Source organism: Anolis sagrei, chromosome 2 (genome assembly GCF_037176765.1).
Source record: "Anolis sagrei isolate rAnoSag1 chromosome 2, rAnoSag1.mat, whole genome shotgun sequence".
Lineage (NCBI taxonomy): Eukaryota > Metazoa > Chordata > Lepidosauria > Squamata > Dactyloidae > Anolis > Anolis sagrei.
The window spans coordinates 177,642,209-177,661,200 of NC_090022.1; the positions used below are offsets into that span (position 1 = coordinate 177,642,209).

At 44.4% G+C, this 18,992-nt stretch overlaps 1 protein-coding gene across 4 annotated transcripts in view; it reads right to left on the bottom strand.

Moving 5' to 3' along the window:
• The window catches only part of PNCK (pregnancy up-regulated nonubiquitous CaM kinase), a 53,722-nt gene extending 37,528 nt beyond the window's left edge, over window positions 1-16,194 (bottom strand). The window contains exon 1 of one of the 4 annotated variants that reach the window (XM_060763164.2): window positions 16,084-16,194. Coding sequence is in view for 1 of the 4 variants with exons in the window: in XM_060763162.2 (XP_060619145.2) it covers window positions 15,780-15,886 (107 nt within the window). In the remaining 3 variants the exon portion in view is untranslated. Of the gene's footprint in view, window positions 1-15,676; window positions 15,755-15,779; window positions 15,951-16,083 lie in introns of those variants that run through there. The other 3 variants (XM_060763162.2, XM_060763163.2, XM_060763166.2) reach the window with 3 other exon arrangements.
• Between the last annotated feature and the right edge of the window lie 2,798 nt (window positions 16,195-18,992).

Consider the following 18,992-nt stretch of genomic DNA (forward strand, 5'->3'; position numbering starts at 1 on the left):
CTCCTGTCAGCCCACTGAGGACCCTTCCACACAGTCATACAACCCAGAATATCACAGCAGATAATCCACAATATCTGCTTTTAACTGGTTTATCTGAGTCCACATTGCAATATAAAACTCTATACGGTTCTGGCCCAGCTTACTTGTCCGAACGCATCTGCCTCTATGTCCCACCTCGTAATTTAAGATCATCTGGGGAGGCCCTGCTCTCGCTCCCACCAACATCGCAAATGCGGCTGGCGGGGACGAGAGACAGGGCCTTCTCAGCTGCAGCCCCCCGCCTGTGGAATTTGCTTCCTAATGAAATACGATCAACTCCATCCCTCCTGGCGTTCAGGAAGAAATTAAAATCTTGGTTTTGGGACCAGGCTTTCAGACAATAAACATAAAGCAGCACTTTGACTGGAAATTGACTGGCAAGACGATATGTATGAGGATACGGTTTTATTGTTCTATCAGTGGGTTTGCAGACTGCGTATTGTTTTAATGACTGTTTTAATGACTGTTATGATAATTTGGTTAATTAATTGCTATTGTTTTAATTCTGTATGTACTTAAGGTTTTATACTGTGTTATTGATTGTGGCATCAAATTGTTGCCTTTTGTTAGCCGCTCTGAGCCCCCCCCCCCCCCCGGGGGGGGTGAAAAGAGCGGGGTAAAAATGCTATAAATAAATAAATTGCAGTTCAATGTGGATTTTATACAGCTGTGTGGAAGGGGCCTTTATCTACAGATTCTACTTCTAAGGAGTCCACCAACCACGGCCTGAAAATATTTTTTTAATACAAATGGCCAACCTTAAAATTGCCCTTAAGGCACATTATTATACTATGTGATTATCGACATAGCATTATTACACTATCTATATAATTGCATGGATTTTAGTATCTATGTAGTGTTCTGAAACGTAGCCCCAGCAGATACCAAGCCCCATTGTACTGTACAAGATCTTCTGGGAAAGCCCTCCTTTCGCTTCCACCATCGTCACAAGTATGGCTGGTGGGGATGAGAGAGAGGGCCTTCTTGGTGGTGGCCCCCCGCCTCTGGAATCCCCTTCCTAGAGAAATAAGACAGACCCCATCCCTCCCCTCCTTTCATAAGAGCCTGAAGACCTGGTGGTTTAAACAAGCCTTTGAGAATGACTAGTTCTAGCTCAGCCTAGATACTGTTGAATATGGCCATATCTTTTTCTACCAATTACTCAGGTTACTGGCTCCTATTAGGTCCCAGAAATGAACAGCCATAAACTTTACCTATTATTGTTGCCTTTTATAGCATTGCACCTAATTTCCCAGGCCCTCTATAAATTGCACTAGCCTTGGCCTAGTCTTTTAAATTGCCTTGAACAGGCAGGATTATTTTAAATATAGATGTGCTTTTGTGATTGTTTATGCTTATATTTTTCTGTTAATTTTATGTTTATGTTGCTTGCTTTGTATGTATTGATGATATTACTTGGAAACCACTCGGGGAACTAGAGCAGTATATAAATAAAGTTTTGTTGTTGTTGTTCCACTTGCAAAAAATACTGTCTTGTTGTTGTTTTTTTTAACACAGGCAGCAAAATCTCAGGAGAATTGCCCTGATCTCACCCAATAGCCTCACGCTTCACTGCATTTAGTGATGTTGCAAAATCTGTCACCTGAGGCCCACTTTTTCAGGCAGGAAAGTCACCAATGAGTCCCCAACAACCTTCGCTAGCTCTCTAAGTCCTTCCATGAAGTGATCGGGAAGGGAGAAGGTCACTCGGTTAAGACAAACTCTTTGGCGTGCCTGACTCTATCTCCCAACGGTTGCTCTATCCCATGGAGACGGTTCCCATCCTGCCACAACAGTCTGTGATAACAATGACGGTTGGCTTTGGAGCAGATCTGTAAATAGCAGACCTAATCAAAAACCCACTGATAAGAAATGAAATGTCAGGCAGGAAGTGAAACAGGATTAACTGAACCTGAGAAGCTGTTTTTAATCCCAAGGGTCGGTTCTGGAACATAGAAATAACAGAGAATCTCCAGCAACACACAAAACGGATTTTGTTCACCAGGGACCACAATCCACCGCAACACATCCATCAATTGAATGTCTGGGTCAAGACTCTGGTTTCTTTAGCTGTTGATATCCTCTCTGGCCATTTGAGAACACCCAGGCAAGTCCCTGTAGAGCAGGAGCAAAAATATTGTGGTCTGCTAGTTGTTGCTAAATTACAACTCCCAGCATTTCTCACCATTGTCTGATTATCGGAACTTCTAGGAATTTTAGACTAAAAACATTTGGAAAACTGTGTGGTCCCCATTGCTGCCACAGAATAACACACATTTCTGGGATGAATGATCTCATATGACCTGAGCCCTTATCACACTAGAGAATGCTCCTTCTGGGATTTGTAGTTTAGTGGGTGTGCTGTCGCACGCTGGGCCTGTGCATGACTGTAGACAGGACATACATTCTGTGTGCCCAACGGGACGCCGGGGCTGCCTCAGATTAAAGGCCTTTGGATTTCCTTAAACAGAGTCTTTAGATTGCTTAAAGGTTCAACAAAGTTCTTTATTAATGAAAACAAACAGGTACTTTAAGGCTTTCTTAACAGCCTATTGGCTCTCTCTCAATCTTGTCCACAGGGAACAGGCACTATCTTCATAAACTGCATTTTAGCTAATAGGGAAATCCTTAACTTCTAATCTGGGCAGTCTGTCTTTGCCTCTGTTGGCGTGGAGCCCTTGCATCCGGTACCAACTGCTTCTGGCTTCGGCGAGTGACCCTTACCAAGCAGAGCTTTGTAGACTTTCAGGGGAAAAGGAGTTCAGGTTTCAGTGATGGTTGACTGAAGTCCCTCCGCAAAGGAGCTGTAAGGCTGTATAACCCCGGCCAAGCTGTAGAAGATGAAGCTTTCTACAGGAGCTCTTGGTATTATGTCCTGCATGGAAAGCTTCTCTGTGTGGACTGAACTCAAAATGGCTCCTATTCCCACCAAAACCGAAAAAGGGGGTGGGACCAGGGAACCTAACTATAATTGACAGGTGGCTTGCCCTATGATTGCAGCCAAAAGAAGCCACCTATCTGCAGAGTCCCTGAAATTTAGGACTATAACAACTCAGATAACCCAGTTCAAAGCAGATATTATAGGATTTTCTGTCTTGATATTCTGGGATATAGGGCTGTGTGGAAGGACCCTTATATAAAGCACAGGAACAGCCAGATTGACTTTCTGAAGAAGTGGTTTCTAATCTAGGAAAGCTCATGCTAAATAAATCTGTTATTCTTGAAGATGCCACAAGATGCTTTGCCAACAGAGTACTGGAGCTAACCATTCAGAAATGACTATCTGTTTGTTTGTGTTTCTGGCCAGCAGAAATGACACATAGAAGAGCTCTTCCCAGGGAGTGGGGAGAGGGAACTATTATATAAATACCGCACTTGTATTTATTCCTCTTCAGTTCTTGCAAATACCAAGGAGTGTGCATAAAAATGAGGCATTAATGTCATATATGCTCACAACAGCTTCGATTGTTCTAGGTTATCTACAAGAAACAGCAAAAAGATAATCGCTGATAAAAGAATGGCTGGCGGGGAGAAAGAGATTACGCATTAATGTCACAACTGATTTGCTGTTTATGCACAAGAGATGGGGGAGGAAAGGCTTGTTAGGAAAGATGCTCTTTTTACTAATTTGTAAAATAAGAGAGGATGACTGATCAGGGTCAAATCTGTAAAGCATTTTATACCTCACTGGAGGAGGGTATTATCTTGCACAATTCTCATAGTAATGGACTGCCTGATGAACTCAAGAAATATACCCAGCCTCACCAGTCATGTTGGGAAAATGGCCTATAGTCTCATAAAAACCTTTTGGGGTATGGTTTCTTTTTTTCGTGTCAGGAGCATCTTGAGAAACTGCAAGTCGCTTCTGGTGTGAGAGAATTGGCCGTCTGCAAGGATGTTTGCCCAAGGGATGTCTGGATGTTTTGATGTTCTGCTATGCCTTTGACTAGGCAATTCCAAAGAACTGGCCCAATGTTACCTAAGTTTCAGCACTTTAGCCTGGCCCTCCGCTCTACAATCCTGACATTTTAATGCCCGTGAATATTATCCTCCCAGCCCTGCCTTTTGAATTTTGCACTTTCCCTTAGGAATTTACACAAACCCAGAGCCCTCTGAACTCAGCACTTTTATCGTTCTATATGGTACTGTTTTAATGATGTTATGTTTTATTGTGATACTAGCTGTCCCCTGCCACACGTTGCTGTGGCCCAGTCTGGTGATTTGGAAAATAAAGTAATGAGAAAGTGTTGGTTTCTAATATATGTAATTCCTTTATGCTTGTGAGTAAACAGTATTTCTTGTTGTTTCTTTATCAGTGTTGATGTGGAGAGCGTCTAGTTTGCCTACTCTGGAATATGCAACATATCATAGTCCTTCTTTAAGGGTCTCTTTCAAATCTATGATACTATATCTGTGTGTGTGTGTGAGAATCATATCTATCTATCTATATTTATGACTGGATGGCTCTTTGTCAGGAGGACTCTGATTACATTTTCTTGCCCTGGTGAAGAAAGTTGGACTGGACTGTATTTTCCGTTGGTCATGGGAGTTCTGTGTGGGAAGTTTGCCCCATTTCTGTCATTTGTTGGTTTCAGAATGCTCTTTAATTGTAGCGAACTATAAATCCCAGTAACTACAAATCCCAAATGTCAAGGTCTATGTCCCCCAAACTCCATCTGTGTTCATATTTAGGCATATGGAATTATTGTGTCAAGTTTGGTCCAGATCCATCATTGTTTGAGTCCACAGTGCTCTCTGGATGTAGGTGAACTACAACTCCCAAACTCAAGGTCAATGCCCACCAAACCCTTCCAGTGTGTTCTGTTGCTCATGAAAGTCCTGTATGCCATGTTTGGTTGAATTCCATCATTGGTGGAGTTCAGAATGCTCTTTGATTGTAGGTAAACTATAAATCCCAGCAACGACAATTCCCAAATGTCAAGGTGTATTTCCCTTAAACTCCATCTGTGTTCATATTTGGGCATATGGAATATTCGTGCCAAGTTTGGTCCAGATCCATCATTGTTTGAGTCCACAGTGCTCTCGATGTGGGTGAACTATAATTCCCAAACTCAAGGTCAATGTCCACTAAACCCTTCCAGTTTTTTCTGTTGGTCATGGGAGCCGTGTGTGCTAAGTTTGGCCGAATTCCATCATTGGTGGAGTTCAGAATGCTCTTTGATTGTAGGTAAACTATAAATCCCAGCAACGACAATACCCAAATGACAACATCATTTATTTTTTTAGTGGAGGACATAAATTAGACTGTTAGGTGTCTGGTGTCCAAATTTGGTATCAATTCCCCCAGTGGTTTTTGAGTTCTAATGGTAGCATGAACTAACATTACATTTTATTTATATAAATGTTTTTTATTTGGTTTTGATGCTATTTTATTGCATTGTGATTTTAACTTTGTGCTCCCTGGGCTTGTCCCTTTGAAAACTGCCCATAGTCCCTTAGGGAAGATGGAGGCAGGGTATAAAAATAAAATTATCATCATCATCATCATCATCATGTTTTACGATCCTTGTGGGAAGCATCTCTCATATCCCCACATGAAGAGCTGGAGCTGACAAAGGGAGCTCATCTGTGCTCTCCCCGGATTCAAACCTCTGACCTGTTGGTCTTCAGTCCTGAGTCTACACTGCCAGCATGACTTAAATCTAGAAATAGTTTTCTAAGATCTACAGAGACACTCGCTGGAACACCTCAGCAAGCGAGAGTCCAAAAGTGGCAGGCTCAAACCCAGCACCTCAACCAATGGCTGATACCAAATGAGAGACTCCCCCCTGGGCACACAGAAAACTGGGCAACTTGGAAGGTGCTGAACAGACTGTGCTCTGGCACCACGAGATGCAGAGCCAACCTCAAGAAATGGGGCTACAAAGTGGAATCCATGACATGCGAGTGTGGAGAGCCACCTGCTGCAATGCAACCTGAGCCCTGCCACTTGCACAATGGAGGACCTCCTTGCAGCAACACCAGAAGCACTCCAAGTGGCCAGATACTGGTCAAAGGACATTTAATCAACTACCAAACTCACAAATTTTGTATTTTGTCTGTTTGTTTGCTTTGTTCTGTTAGAAATGTAATATAATTGACTGGTTGCCCTGACATGACAAAAAAAAACTGCCATATAATCCAGTTCAAAGCAGACAGTCTGGATTTTATATGGCAGGGGAGAAGGGGCCTGAGTCTCCTTGCTACTGAAGATGAATTAACCTATAGTCCAGGGGTCTATAGAGAAATCAATACTAATAATAATTCAATTCAAGCTTCAAAGGCACTTTCCAAGGTGCTGAATCCTATTGGCTAGCCTTAATGGTGCAGATAGATATTTTGTTCCAAGCATCTCCTCTACCTAATGGCTGTGCAATATAGATTGGGAATAAATCATAGAGGAAAAGCATGAAAAGCTTCCTCTTCTAGGGCTTTTCCCATATTATAGTTTGGATACCCCTGCTCAAGAACTGCATCCTCAAATTATTTAAGCCAAGAGCTGGTTCACAGTCCCTCAGACTGTTGGGAAGCCAGACTATAGTTTAACAAAAATATGAATGAATTCCTATGCACACTGCACATATTTATTTGTAGTACAAATAAATAAAAGAACAACACAACTGGTATATCACCAGCAATGATAAGATCTACCAACCGAAAGGTTGCCAGTTCAAAGCCCAGTTCTGCATGAGCTGTCGACTGTCAACGCCAGCTTACTATTGACCTAAGCAGTTTGAAAACAGCTCAAGATGTAATTGGAGAAATTAGGTACCACTAAAACAAGCAGGAGAGGTATTTTACACACCATAAAGGGGGGGAAATAAGAAAATGCCAGGTGATCAAAAGGAAGGAGGAAGACCTGATGGCTCTTCATCATAGAGGATGGAGCAACAGCACCCCCTGTGGCTGGATTTGAGTACAATCTTCTAAAGTGCCAAAAGGCTGGATGTTGACATCGACACAACATACCTCCTTTCTATTCTATCTGTCTCTATATTGTCTATCCAAAACTGCATTGAATGTTTGCTGTGTATGTGTACTGTGGTCTGCCCTAAGTCCCTTGGGAAGGTAGGGTGGAATATAGATATCTATATAAATAAAAATGTAATGTTCGTTTGTGGGATTAACAGAACTCAGAAACCACTGGACGAATTGACACCAAATTTCGACACAAGACAGCTAACAGCCCAATGTATGTTCTTCACTAAAAAAATGATTTTGTCATTTGGGAGTTGTAGTTGCTGGGATTTATAGTTCACCTACAATCACAGAGCATTCTGAACACCACCAACGATAGAATTGGGCCAAATCTCCCACACAGAACCCCCATGACCACCAGAGTGGCCCACAGCAACGCGTGGCAGGGGACAGCTAGTGTGTGTGTGTGTATGTATGTGTGTGTGTCAGGAGCAACTTGAGAAACTGCAAGCTGCTTCTGGTGTGAGAGAATTGGCTGTCTGCAAGGACATTGCACAGGGGACGCCCAGATGTTTTGATGTTTTTATCATCCTTGTGGGAGTCTTCTCTCATGTCCCCACATGAGGAGCTGAAGCTGATAGAGGGAGCTCATCCGCCTCTCCCTGGATTTGAACCTGCAACCTGGCGATCTTCAGTCCTGCCGGCACAGGGGTTTAACCCACTGTGCCATAGGGGGATCCATATAAATAAAGTGTTGTTGTTGTTGTTGTTATATTTAAAATGAAGAACCATTTTTACCCGCATAGGCTTCCCAGTATTTTAAGAGGAAGTGTAAGCCTGCTTTTGGCTGATGAGATAGTCATGCTAATGACGATGGTTGTTGTTGTTGTGTGCCTTCAAGTTGTTTCAGATTTTGGGCAACCCTAAGTCTCAAGTTTAGGGCAGGGGGCAGGTAAATGGCCTTGGGGACTCCTGCTCTAAGCAAATGGAAGAACAAGAGAAACACAGATCACCTGCTTTAAATAATAGGACACCCCCCCCCCCCCGCTTTTGTCACCATCTCATCTTGTTTGATGTGTAATGACAAGGATAGTTATAGACAAAGAGCAGTGTCATCCCTTTCCCGGAAGGAAAGACTAAAATGTGACGGACCTGGAGAATGAGGTTTCTGCAGTAGCAAAAACTTGCTTGCCCTCTACCAAAACATAGCCTAGCCTCGTCACAGGACTGGCAAAGATGTGCCACTTCTCTTGTCTGCTTTGCACAAAGCTTCACTACAGCGGCCACCCCGGCACAGAATTAAAAACAAGCACATTGCGCTTAAACACAGAATGCCTCTGACTCCTATTGAATGTGAATGGGTGCACTGAGGCTGCACATTCTTGATTAGTGGGATGTATGTATCACCTGTAGCATGCCAGCCTGGAAATGTTCCTTTTGCAGAGCTACAAAGCACACTTTGTGTGTGAAAAATGATCCTGTCGCCTAGAAATGGAGACGGTCATGACACCTAAGCAGAGACTGCTGTCACACCACCAGAAGTGATTTGAGATGATTTCTCATTTCATTCTTGGCCAAAGTATTTGTCTTTGGGAGGGGAAGAAGAGCAAAACTATGACACTTTCTAGCATTTGAGGATGGAAAACCACTCCCTTTTTGGTGTTTTGAGGGTCCACAAAAAGGGACCGAGGGGTTTATGAGACCCATAGATCTTAGTATAGGATAGAAGAAGGAGATGAATTTTGTAGCCAAGATATTGTATAAATATGAGAGGATGCGGGAGCACAGCGGGTTAAACCACTGAGCTGCAGAACTTGCTAACTGAAAAGTCAGAAGTTTGGATCCACAATAATAATAATAATAATAATAATAATAATAATAATCTTTATTTATACCCCGCCTCCATCTCCCCCAATGGGGACTCGGAGCGGCATACATGCGGCCAAGCCCGAACAACAAATTACAGTACAAAAATACAAATTGCAGTAAAATAAACAGGGTGAGCTCCTGGCGCTAGCCCCAGCTCCTGCCAAACTAGCAGTTCGAAAACATGCAAATGTGAGTAGAACAATAGGTACCACTCCGGCAGGAAGGTAACGGCATTCCATGCAGTCATGCCGGTCACAGGACCTTGAAGATGTCTACAGACAACACCGGCTCTTCGGCTTAGAATTGGAGATGAGCACCACTCCCCAGAGTCAGACATGACTAGACTTAATGTCAAGGGGAAACCTTTTCCTTTACCTTATGATGGGTAAATGTCCTTTGAGTAGGTTGTAATGTGAATAAGTAAATTTAACAGCATTTCAGGAAGGAATAGGACTAGTCCTACTATTAAGCAAGGAAATTCAAACCACTTAGGAAGCGGATTTTGGATCTTAGGAAAGGATAGCAAGTAGTCAATTGTTTCATTGCTTATTATTTAATTTTTTGACAGTTTTCAGAACACAGCGACTGGTTTTGGATGCAATGCACTTTCATTTGTAAATTCCTTTTCACATTTAATGTTTTAACTGTTTGCTATTATTAGATCTATTAGTAAACAGGTGCTAGATGTTTGATTTACTGTATATATATAAATTTCTAATTTTGTTATTTTTTTTACTTGTGCTATAAGAACACCTGATGTTGTTTATGTTTTTGTTTATGATTTGATCTGTTTGTTATGTGATGCCAACATTGAATGTTTGCCAGTTTTCTGTTGTAAACTGCCTTGAGTCCCCTCGGGGAGATAGGGCAGTATAGAAATAATAATAATAATTACAATAATAATAATATTAATTATTATTACTATTATTATTTGTAACACAACAAGATGAGTCCACAGCAAACAAGATCACTCTGCTGGCTATTGTATTGGATGACACCCCAGACACTTCCCAAGTGTCTAGCACTGTGTGATGTATCAGCGAATAATATGTGCAGATCCAAGTAGGGTGGCCTTTTGCAGCTGGCAGATGGTAATCTTGTCAGCGCCAATTGTGTTTAAGTGCTGGCCAAGGTCTTTAGGCACCATACCCAGTGTGCCAATCACCACTGGGACCACCTTTGCCTGCATCTATGGCAAGCATCCTCAGAGGTAGTGAGGTCTGTTGGAACTAGGAAAACTGGGTTTATATATCTGTGGAATGACCAGGGTGGGGCAAAGAACTCTTGTCTGTTGGAGCTAGGTGTGAATATTTCAACTGACCACCTTGATTAGCATTTGATGAGCTGGCAGTTGTTTGGTATGGCTTGTTGGTGCCTGGGGCAATCTTTCGTTGAGAGGTGATTTTCCTAGTTCCAACAGACCTCACTACCTGTGAGGATGCTTGCCATAGATGCAGGCGAAATGTCAGGAGAGAATGCCTCTAGAACAGTGGTTCTCAACCTTCTTAATGTCATGACCCCTTAATACAGTTCCTCATGTTGTGCTGACCCCCAAGCAAAAAATTAGTTATTGCTACTTCATATCTGCAATTTTGCTACTGTTATTATGTAAATATCTGATATAGAATCATAGAATCATAGAATCAAAGAGTTGGAAGAGACCTCATGGGCCATCCAGTCCAACCCCCTGCCAAGAAGCAGGAATATTGCATTCAAATCACCCCTGACAGATGGCCATCCAGCCTCTGCTTAAAAGCTTCCAAAGAAGGAGCCTCCACCACACTCCGGGGCAGAGAGTTCCACTGCTGAACGGCTCTCACAGTCAGGAAGTTCTTCCTAATGTTCAGATGGAATCTCCTCTCTTGTAGTTTGAAGCCATTGTTCCGCGTCCTAGTCTCCAAGGAAGCAGAAAACAAGCTTGCTCCCTCCTCCCTGTGGCTTCCTCTCACATATTTATACATGGTTATCATATCTCCTCTCAGCCTTCTTTTCTTCAGGCTAAACATGCCCAGTTCCCTAAGCCGTTCCTCATAAGGCTTGTTCTCCAGACCCATGATCATTTTAGTCGCCCTCCTCTGGACACATTCCAGCTTGTCAATATCTCTCTTGAATTGTGGTGCCCAGAATTGGACACAATATTCCAGATGTGGTCTAACCAAAGCAGAATAGAGGGGTAGCATTATTTCCTTAGATCTAGACACTATGCTCCTATTGATGCAGGCCAAAATCCCATTGGCTTTTTTTGCCGCCACATCACATTGTTGGCTCATGTTTAACTTGTTGTCCACGAGGACTCCAAGATCTTTTTCACACGTACTGCTCTCGAGCCAGGCGTCCCCCATTCTGTATCTTTGCATTTCATTTTTTCTGCCAAAGTGGAGTATCTTGCATTTGTCACTGTTGAACTTCATTTTGTTAGTTTTGGCCCATCTCTCTAATCTGTCAAGATCGTTTTGAATCCTGCTCCTGTCCTCTGGAGTATTGGCTATCCCTCCCATTTTGGTGTCGTCTGCAAACTTGATGATCATGCCTTCTAGCCCTTCATCTAATACATATGCAGGATGTATGTTCATCACTGGACCAAATTTGAATACTGGTGGGGTTGGGGGGATTAATTTTGTCATTTGGGAGTTGTAGATGCTGGGATTTATGGTTGACCTACAATCAAAGAGCATGCTTTACTCCACCAACAATGGAATTGAAGCAAACTTGGCACACAGAACTCCCATGGCCAACAGAAAATACTGGAAGGGTTTGGTGGACCCTTGAGCTTTGGAGTTGTAGTTCACCTACATCCAGAGTGCACTGTGGACTCAAACAATGATAGATCTGGACCAAACTCGGCATGAATACTCAACATGCCCAAATATGAACACTGGTGGAGTTTGGTGAAAATGGACTGTGCCATTTGGGAGTTGTAGTTGCTGGGATTTATATTTCACCTACAATCAGAGAATTATGAACCGCACCAATAATAGAATTGGGCGAAACTTCCCACAGAGAACCCCCATGACCAACAGAAAATGTTGTGTTTACTGATGGTCTTTGGCGACCCCTCTAAAAACCCCTCACGACCCCTCCAGGGGTCCCGACACCCAGGTTGAGAACCACTGCTCTAGAACATGGCCATATAGCCCGAAAAAGCCTACAACAACCCAGAGATTGTGGCCATGAAATCCTTCGACAATACATTTGAAATGCTATTTTGTGGGCAGTGTGGAAGGGAGAGCTATGGAAATTGTAACATACCAGCCGTATCTTATAAACGCAGATGTGTTATTGTATGCTAAGAAAATATGACAGCATACATACAGATGCCGATTCACATAATTTTGAAAGTCTACATGGAAGGATGAATCAAATAACCAGGGATACACGTCTCTCTCTATCTCTCTATGCATTATATATATCGTATGTAGCACTCGACTCTGGTACAAACACCAAGAGCAGAGAAAACGTGGAAGCTCATGCATGTGTTTGTGTACCATCATGGAAGAGAGACCTGATGTTGTAAAGATCGGTACGGAGACAGACGTATGATATAAATAGGTACGAATGGGAAATGATGGAGCAAAACGTTGGCTTGTAATAGCAGAGAGGCAGATGGATGGAAATGGAGGCAAGCATGAAAGCTGGGGCAAATGTAAGACGATGGGGCATTAGCTAAAGGAGAGCAGCGTTTCTATAGATGAGGCAGATAAGCATGTCAGAGGGACACGTGGGGACGGATGCAGTCAAGAAAATGACTGGGCAAAGTGATAGATTGAGAGAATGGAGGGGGCCAGGGGACAACTCTAATAATATAATATAATATAATATAATATAATATAATATAATATATTGTGTATACATATAATATATATAATATTATAATGTAATGCAATATAATAATATAATATAATATATTGTGTATACATATAATATTTATAATATTATAATGTAATGCAATATAATAATAATATATTATAATTATATATTTATATTACATGTAATATTGCTACGATATAGTGGTATGGTGCAATATAGCAATGTTTAATGCTGATATTGTACTATTCTAATAATATAATATATTGTATGTAATATATACCTTGTAAGCCGCTCTGAGTCCCCTTCGGGACTATTTAAATGTCATAAATAAATAAATTCCAGGTAACAGAGCAGGGATGAAATGAGATGATGTGGACAGAAGGAAGGATGAATGGTACGAGTGGACAGATCGGAGCAGCAAGGATGGGAAAAACAGCCTGGCAGCCTTACCACGTAAGTCCAAGGCAAGCCAGCCTCGTGAGTGCATTTGACAACAAAAACAGATTAATTAAACAAACATTGCACATTCACATATAGGCAAATCCAGCTTTTCGGGAAATGATGCATCCACCTGTTTTGGATACAAGCTGAGGAGGAACGGCTTTGTTTCTCTCTCACACACACATACAGATCCACAGAAATACACATGGATTCATCTGCAGCAAAGGAGATACCCAATCTTTACTCATCAATGAGCACCAAGCCTTCAAGGTAGCCTAGACCCACAGAAAGTTTGTCATTGTGCATATGGTGGCAGTTCGCTTGAGAACCCATTAAGGTCTATGCTCCAGTAAAGGTCCAAAATACCTTTACACGGTCTAATCTTGGACTCTAAGAAATGTCCGCTCTGGGTAATACTTGGATGGGAGGCTGCCAAGGAATACCAGACATAGCAGGCTAGATTTCAGAGGACGTGGATGGCAAAAACCCCTCTGAGGAAGAAAACCCTGGGAAATTTCGCTACCCATAGGTCAACAGGTAACTTGAAGGTGGAGAAATACACAAAGTGTGCTCCCGGACTTTCCACATATATACACACTCCTATTGTGCTGCGAGTGTGGGGTTATTTTTGACTGTACGGGGAAACACCCATTGGGTTGCAATCTCCGACCACCCCATCTAGCTTCGAAGGTAAACCGGGATGCTTTTAAGCATCTGTCAGGGGTGTTTTGCTTGTGTTTTCCTGCAGGGCAGCAGGGGGTTGGATTGGATGCCCCCCCCCCCCCCCGAATAGCTCTCTTCCAAGTCTGGGATGCTATGCTTCGATGAAGGAGCTGCCTGGGCTGCCCATGCCACCAAGGAGGCTTTTAAGTTGAAGATGGTCATCTGTCAAGAGTGCTTTGATTGTGCAGGGTTGAAGGGGTAGGACTGGATGGCTCTTGGGGTTCTCCTCCAAGTCTGGGATTCTATGTTTGGATGGAGAAGGTGCCTTAAAAGCCACCAAGGAGGCTTTTAAGTAGACGATGGCCATCTGTCGGGGGGTGCTTTGATTGTGCTTTTCCTGCAGGGTTGAAGGGGTGGGACTGGATGACTTTTGGGGTTCTCTTCCAAGTCTGGGATTTTATGCTTTGATGAAGGAGCTGCCTTAAAAGCCACCAAGGAGGCTTTTAAATAGAGGATGGCCATCTGTCATGATGCTTTGATTGTGCTTTTCCTGCAGGGTTGAAGTTTTGGGACTGGATGCCTCTTGGGTTCTCTTCTAAGCCTGGAATTCTATGCTATGATGATGAAGCTGCCGGGCTGCTAGTGCCACCACGGTAAATATTAAGCAGAGGATGGCCATCAGTCTGGGGTGCTTTTTTGTGCTTTTCCTGCAGGGCTGGGACTGGACGGCCCTTGGATAGCTCTCTTCCAAGTCTGGGATTCTATACTTTGATGAAGGAGCTGCCTGGGCTGCTAGTGCCACCTCGGTGGATATTAAGCAGAGGATGGCCATATGTCGGGGGTGCTTTGATGGTGCTTTTCTTGCAGAGCTGAAAGAGTTGGGACTGGATGGCCCTTGGGATAGCTCTCTTCCAAGTCTGGGATTCTATGTTTTGATGAAGGAGCTGCCTGGGCTGCCAATGCCACCATGGTGGATATTAAACAGAGGATGGCCATCTGTCTGGGGTGCTTTGATTGTGCTTTTCCTGCAGGGGTGAAGATGTGGAATGGCTTTTGGGGTTCTCTTCCAAGTCAGGAACGCTATTCTTCGATGAAGGAGCTGCCTGGGCTGCCAGTGCCACCAAGGAGGCTTTTAAGTAAAGGATGGCCATCTGTCGGGGGTGCTTTGATTGTGCTTTTCCTGCAGGGATAAAAATGTGGGATGGCTCTTGGGGTTCTCTTCCAAGTTGGGGACGCTATGCTTCGATGAAGGAGCTGCCTGGGCTGCCAGTGCCACCTCGGTGGATATTAAGCAGAGGATGGCCATCTGTCTGGAGTGCTTTGATTGTGCTTTTCCTGCAGGGGTGAAGATGTGGAATGGCTCTTGGGGTTCTCTTCCAAGTCAGGGATGCTATGTTTTGATGAAGGAGCTGTCTGGGTTGCCAGTGCCACCAAGGAGGCTTTTAAGTAGAGGATGGCCATCTGTCTGGGGTGCTTTTTTGTGCTTTTCCTGCAGGGCTGGGACTGGATGGCCCTTGGATAGCTCTCTTCCAAGTCAGGGATGCTATGCTTCAATGAAAGCTGCCTGGGCTGCCAGTGCCACCAAGGAGTAGAGGAGGGCCATCTGTCTGGGGTGCTTTGATTGTGCTTTTCCTGCAGAGCTGAAGGAGGTGGGACTAGATGGCCCCTGGCATGGTTCTAATCCAAGTCTATGCTTCGATGAAGTAGCTGTCTGGGCTCTCATTGCCACCAAGGAGGCTTTTAAGTAAAGGATGGCCATCTGTCGGGGGTGCTTTGATTGTGCTTTTCCCGAAGGGGGTGAGACTGGCTGGCCCTTGGGATGGCTCTTTTCCAAGTCTGAGATTCTATACTACCAAGGGCAACAATAAATACAACATGGTACAAACGATGGTGAAGATAATGATGGTGAGGATGATGATGGTGATGTTAGTAAACAAACCTCTCTCTGAGGAAGAGGCGCCCGCTCAGCCTGGCTCACCTTCCTCCTGGGGGCTCCTTCTCCTCCGCCAGGTGTGCTGCTCCCTCCCTCCCTCCCTCCTTACCTACCTGTCCGAAGAGTTTCACTCTCTTCCTTCTCCTCCTCCTTCTCCTCCACGCAGCGCGCTTCCACTGCAATCCGGTCTCGTTTACATTCCACGGGCGTCCGCATCCTGCGCGGCTCCCAGACCGGTGGGAGGAGTGGGCTGCGTGGCTCTCGCGCTCTGCCTCTTGCGTGGGATGTGCGCGCGCACGGGGAGGGGGGGCAACATGCCACGCCATCCTTACCCATCTCCCCTTCCCCACCCTTTCCTTTTTCCTCCTCTCCTCCCCCCATTGGTGCCCCACTCCCTCCCTCTGCCTCCTCACCTGCTGGCAGTCTTGGGCGCCCTCCGCAGTCAGCCCATGCTCCAAGCAACCCAAGGCTGCCCTCTTCTTTCTTTCTTGCCTCCCTCCTTCCTTCCCTCTTTGCCAGCCAGACCCGCCTCTCTTCTCCCTCTCCTTCCCTCCTTCACCTCCCTTCCAGCATCTCTCCGGCCCTGCCTTGTAAGGGAATCACAGGCAGAAGGGAGTGGCTGGAGGAAAGGCCCTTCTGAGAAGAAGGCAGCATCACCGCCAAGGAAATTGAGCCTCCAAGTCCAGGAGCAGTGTACCCTTCAGGGCCCTTCCAGACAAACCCTATCTCTCAGGATCTGATCCCAGGTTTTCTTATATGAGTCTGCACTGCCAGATAATCTTGAGATATATAGGGAGCATACAACACCCTCAGAAACAAAGATGGCAGGGACCTAACAGAAGCTGAAGAGATCAAGCGAAGGTGGCGAGACTATACAGAAGATCTGTATAGGAAGGATAATAATATCGAGGATAGTTTTGACGGTGTGGTGAATGAATTAGAACCAGACATCCTGAGGAGTGAGGTGGAATGGGCCTTAAGAAGCATTGCTAACAACAAGGCAGCAGGAGACGACGGGATCCCAGCCGAACTGTTTAAAATCTTAAAAGATGATGCTGTCAAGGTGATGCATGCCATATGCCAGCAAATATGGAAAACACAAGAATGGCCACCAGACTGGAAAAAATCAACTTATATCCCCATACCAAAAAAGGGAAACGCGAAAGACTGCTCAAACTTCCGTACAGTGGCTCTTATTTCTCATGCCAGTAAGGTAATGCTCAAGATCCTGCAAGGAAGACTCCAGCAATACATGGAGCGAGAGTTGCCAGATGTTCAAGCTGGGTTTAGAAAAGGCAGAGGAACAAGAGGCCAGATTGCCAATATCTGCTGGATAATGGAGAAAGGCAGGGAGTTCCAGAAAAACATCTATGTCTGCTTCATTGACTATTCTAAAGCCTTTGACTGTGTGGATCATAATAAATTGTGGCAAGTTCTTGGTGGGATGGTCATCCCAAGCCACCTTGTCTCTCTCCTGAGGAATCTGTACAAGGACCAAGTAGCAACAGTCAGAACTGACCACGGAACAACAGACTGGTTCAAGATTTGGAAAGGCGTCCGGCAAGGCTGCATCCTCTCACCCAACCTTTTTAACTTGTATGCAGAACACATCATGCGATGTGCGGGGCTGGATGAATGCAAAGCTGGGGTGAAAATTGCTGGAAGAAACATTAACAACCTCAGATATGCAGATGACACTACTCTGATGGCCGAAAGCGAGGAGGAGCCGAGGAGCCTTCTAATCAAGGGGAAAGAAGAAAGCGCAATAGCCGGGTTGCAGCTAAACATTAAAAAAAACCAAGATTATGGCAACAAGAATGATTGACAACTGGAAAATAGAGGGAGAAATCGTGGAGGCCGTGACAGACTTTGTATTTCTAGGTGCAAAGATTACTTCAGATGCAGACTGTGGCCAGGAAATCAGAAGACTCTTACTTCTTGGGAGGAGAGCAATGTCCAATCTCGATAAAATAGTAAAGAGTAGAGACATCACACTGGCAACAAAGATCCGCCTAGTCAAAGCCATGGTATTCCCTGTAGTGACCTACGGATGTGAGAGCTGGACCTTAGGGAAGGCTGAGCGAAGGAAGATCGATGCTTTTGAGCTGTGGTGCTGGAGGAAAGTGCTGAGAGTGCCTTGGACTGCGAGAAGATCCAACCAGTCCATCCTCCAGGAAATAAAGCCCGACTGCTCATTGGAGGGAAGGATACTAGAGACAAAGTTGAAGTACTTTGGCCACATCATGAGGAGACAGGAAAGCCTAGAGAAGACAATTATGCTGGGGAAAGTGGAAGGAAAAAGGAAGAGGGGCCGACCAAGGGCAAGATGGATGGATGGCATCCTTGAAGTGACTGGACTGACCTTGAAGGAGCTGGGGGTGGTGACGGCCGACAGAGAGCTCTGGCGTGGGCTGGTCCATGAGGTCACGAAGAGTCGGAGATGACTGAACGAATGAACAACAACAACAACACCCTTATTAAAACAGCTTCATTGGCTGTCAATAAGTGGCCGAGCCAAATTCAAGGTGCAGGTCATGACCTATAAAGCCCTAAACAGTTTGAGGCCCATCTATCTCCGCAATCGCATTTCCTTCTATGAACTGGCACGAGCTCTAAGATCTTCCGGGGAGGCCCTCCTCTCGGTCCCACTACCGTCTCAAGTGCGGTTGGTGGGGACGAGAGAGAGAGGGCCTTCTCAGTGGTGGCCCCCTACCAGATGGCAATTTTGTCAGCGCCTATTGTTTTTAAAGGTCTTTAGGCACTGCACCCAGTGTGTTGATCACCATTGGGACTATCTTGACTGGCTTGTGCCAGAGTCTTTGCAGTTCTTTGAATCCTCATATCATGTAAGCTTTTTCAGTTGCTTCTCATAAATTCTACTGTCACCTGGAATAGCAACATTGACAATCCATCCTTGGTTTTTTCCATGGTCGTGTGCTCCAAAACTCTTGTTAGTCTAAATTCGGAAGTCCCAGAATAATTTGATGTAATAATTTTGTGTAACCTTTTCAGGCTTATAATCCCACCAGTTTTTTTGTCACAGGCAGATATTATTATTACTACTACTAGCCGTCCCCTGCCATGCATTGCTGTGGCCCAGTCTGGTGATCTCGAAAATAAAGTAATGAGAAAGTGTTGGTTTCTAATATATGTAATTCCTTTATGCTTGTGGATAAACAGTACTTTTTGTTGTTTCTTTGTCAGTAGAGATCGCCTGGTTTGCCTACTCTGGAACATGTAACATATTATTGTCCTTCTTTAGGGGTCCCTTTCAAATATATCATACTATATCTCTCTTGTGTATGTGAATCATATCTATCTA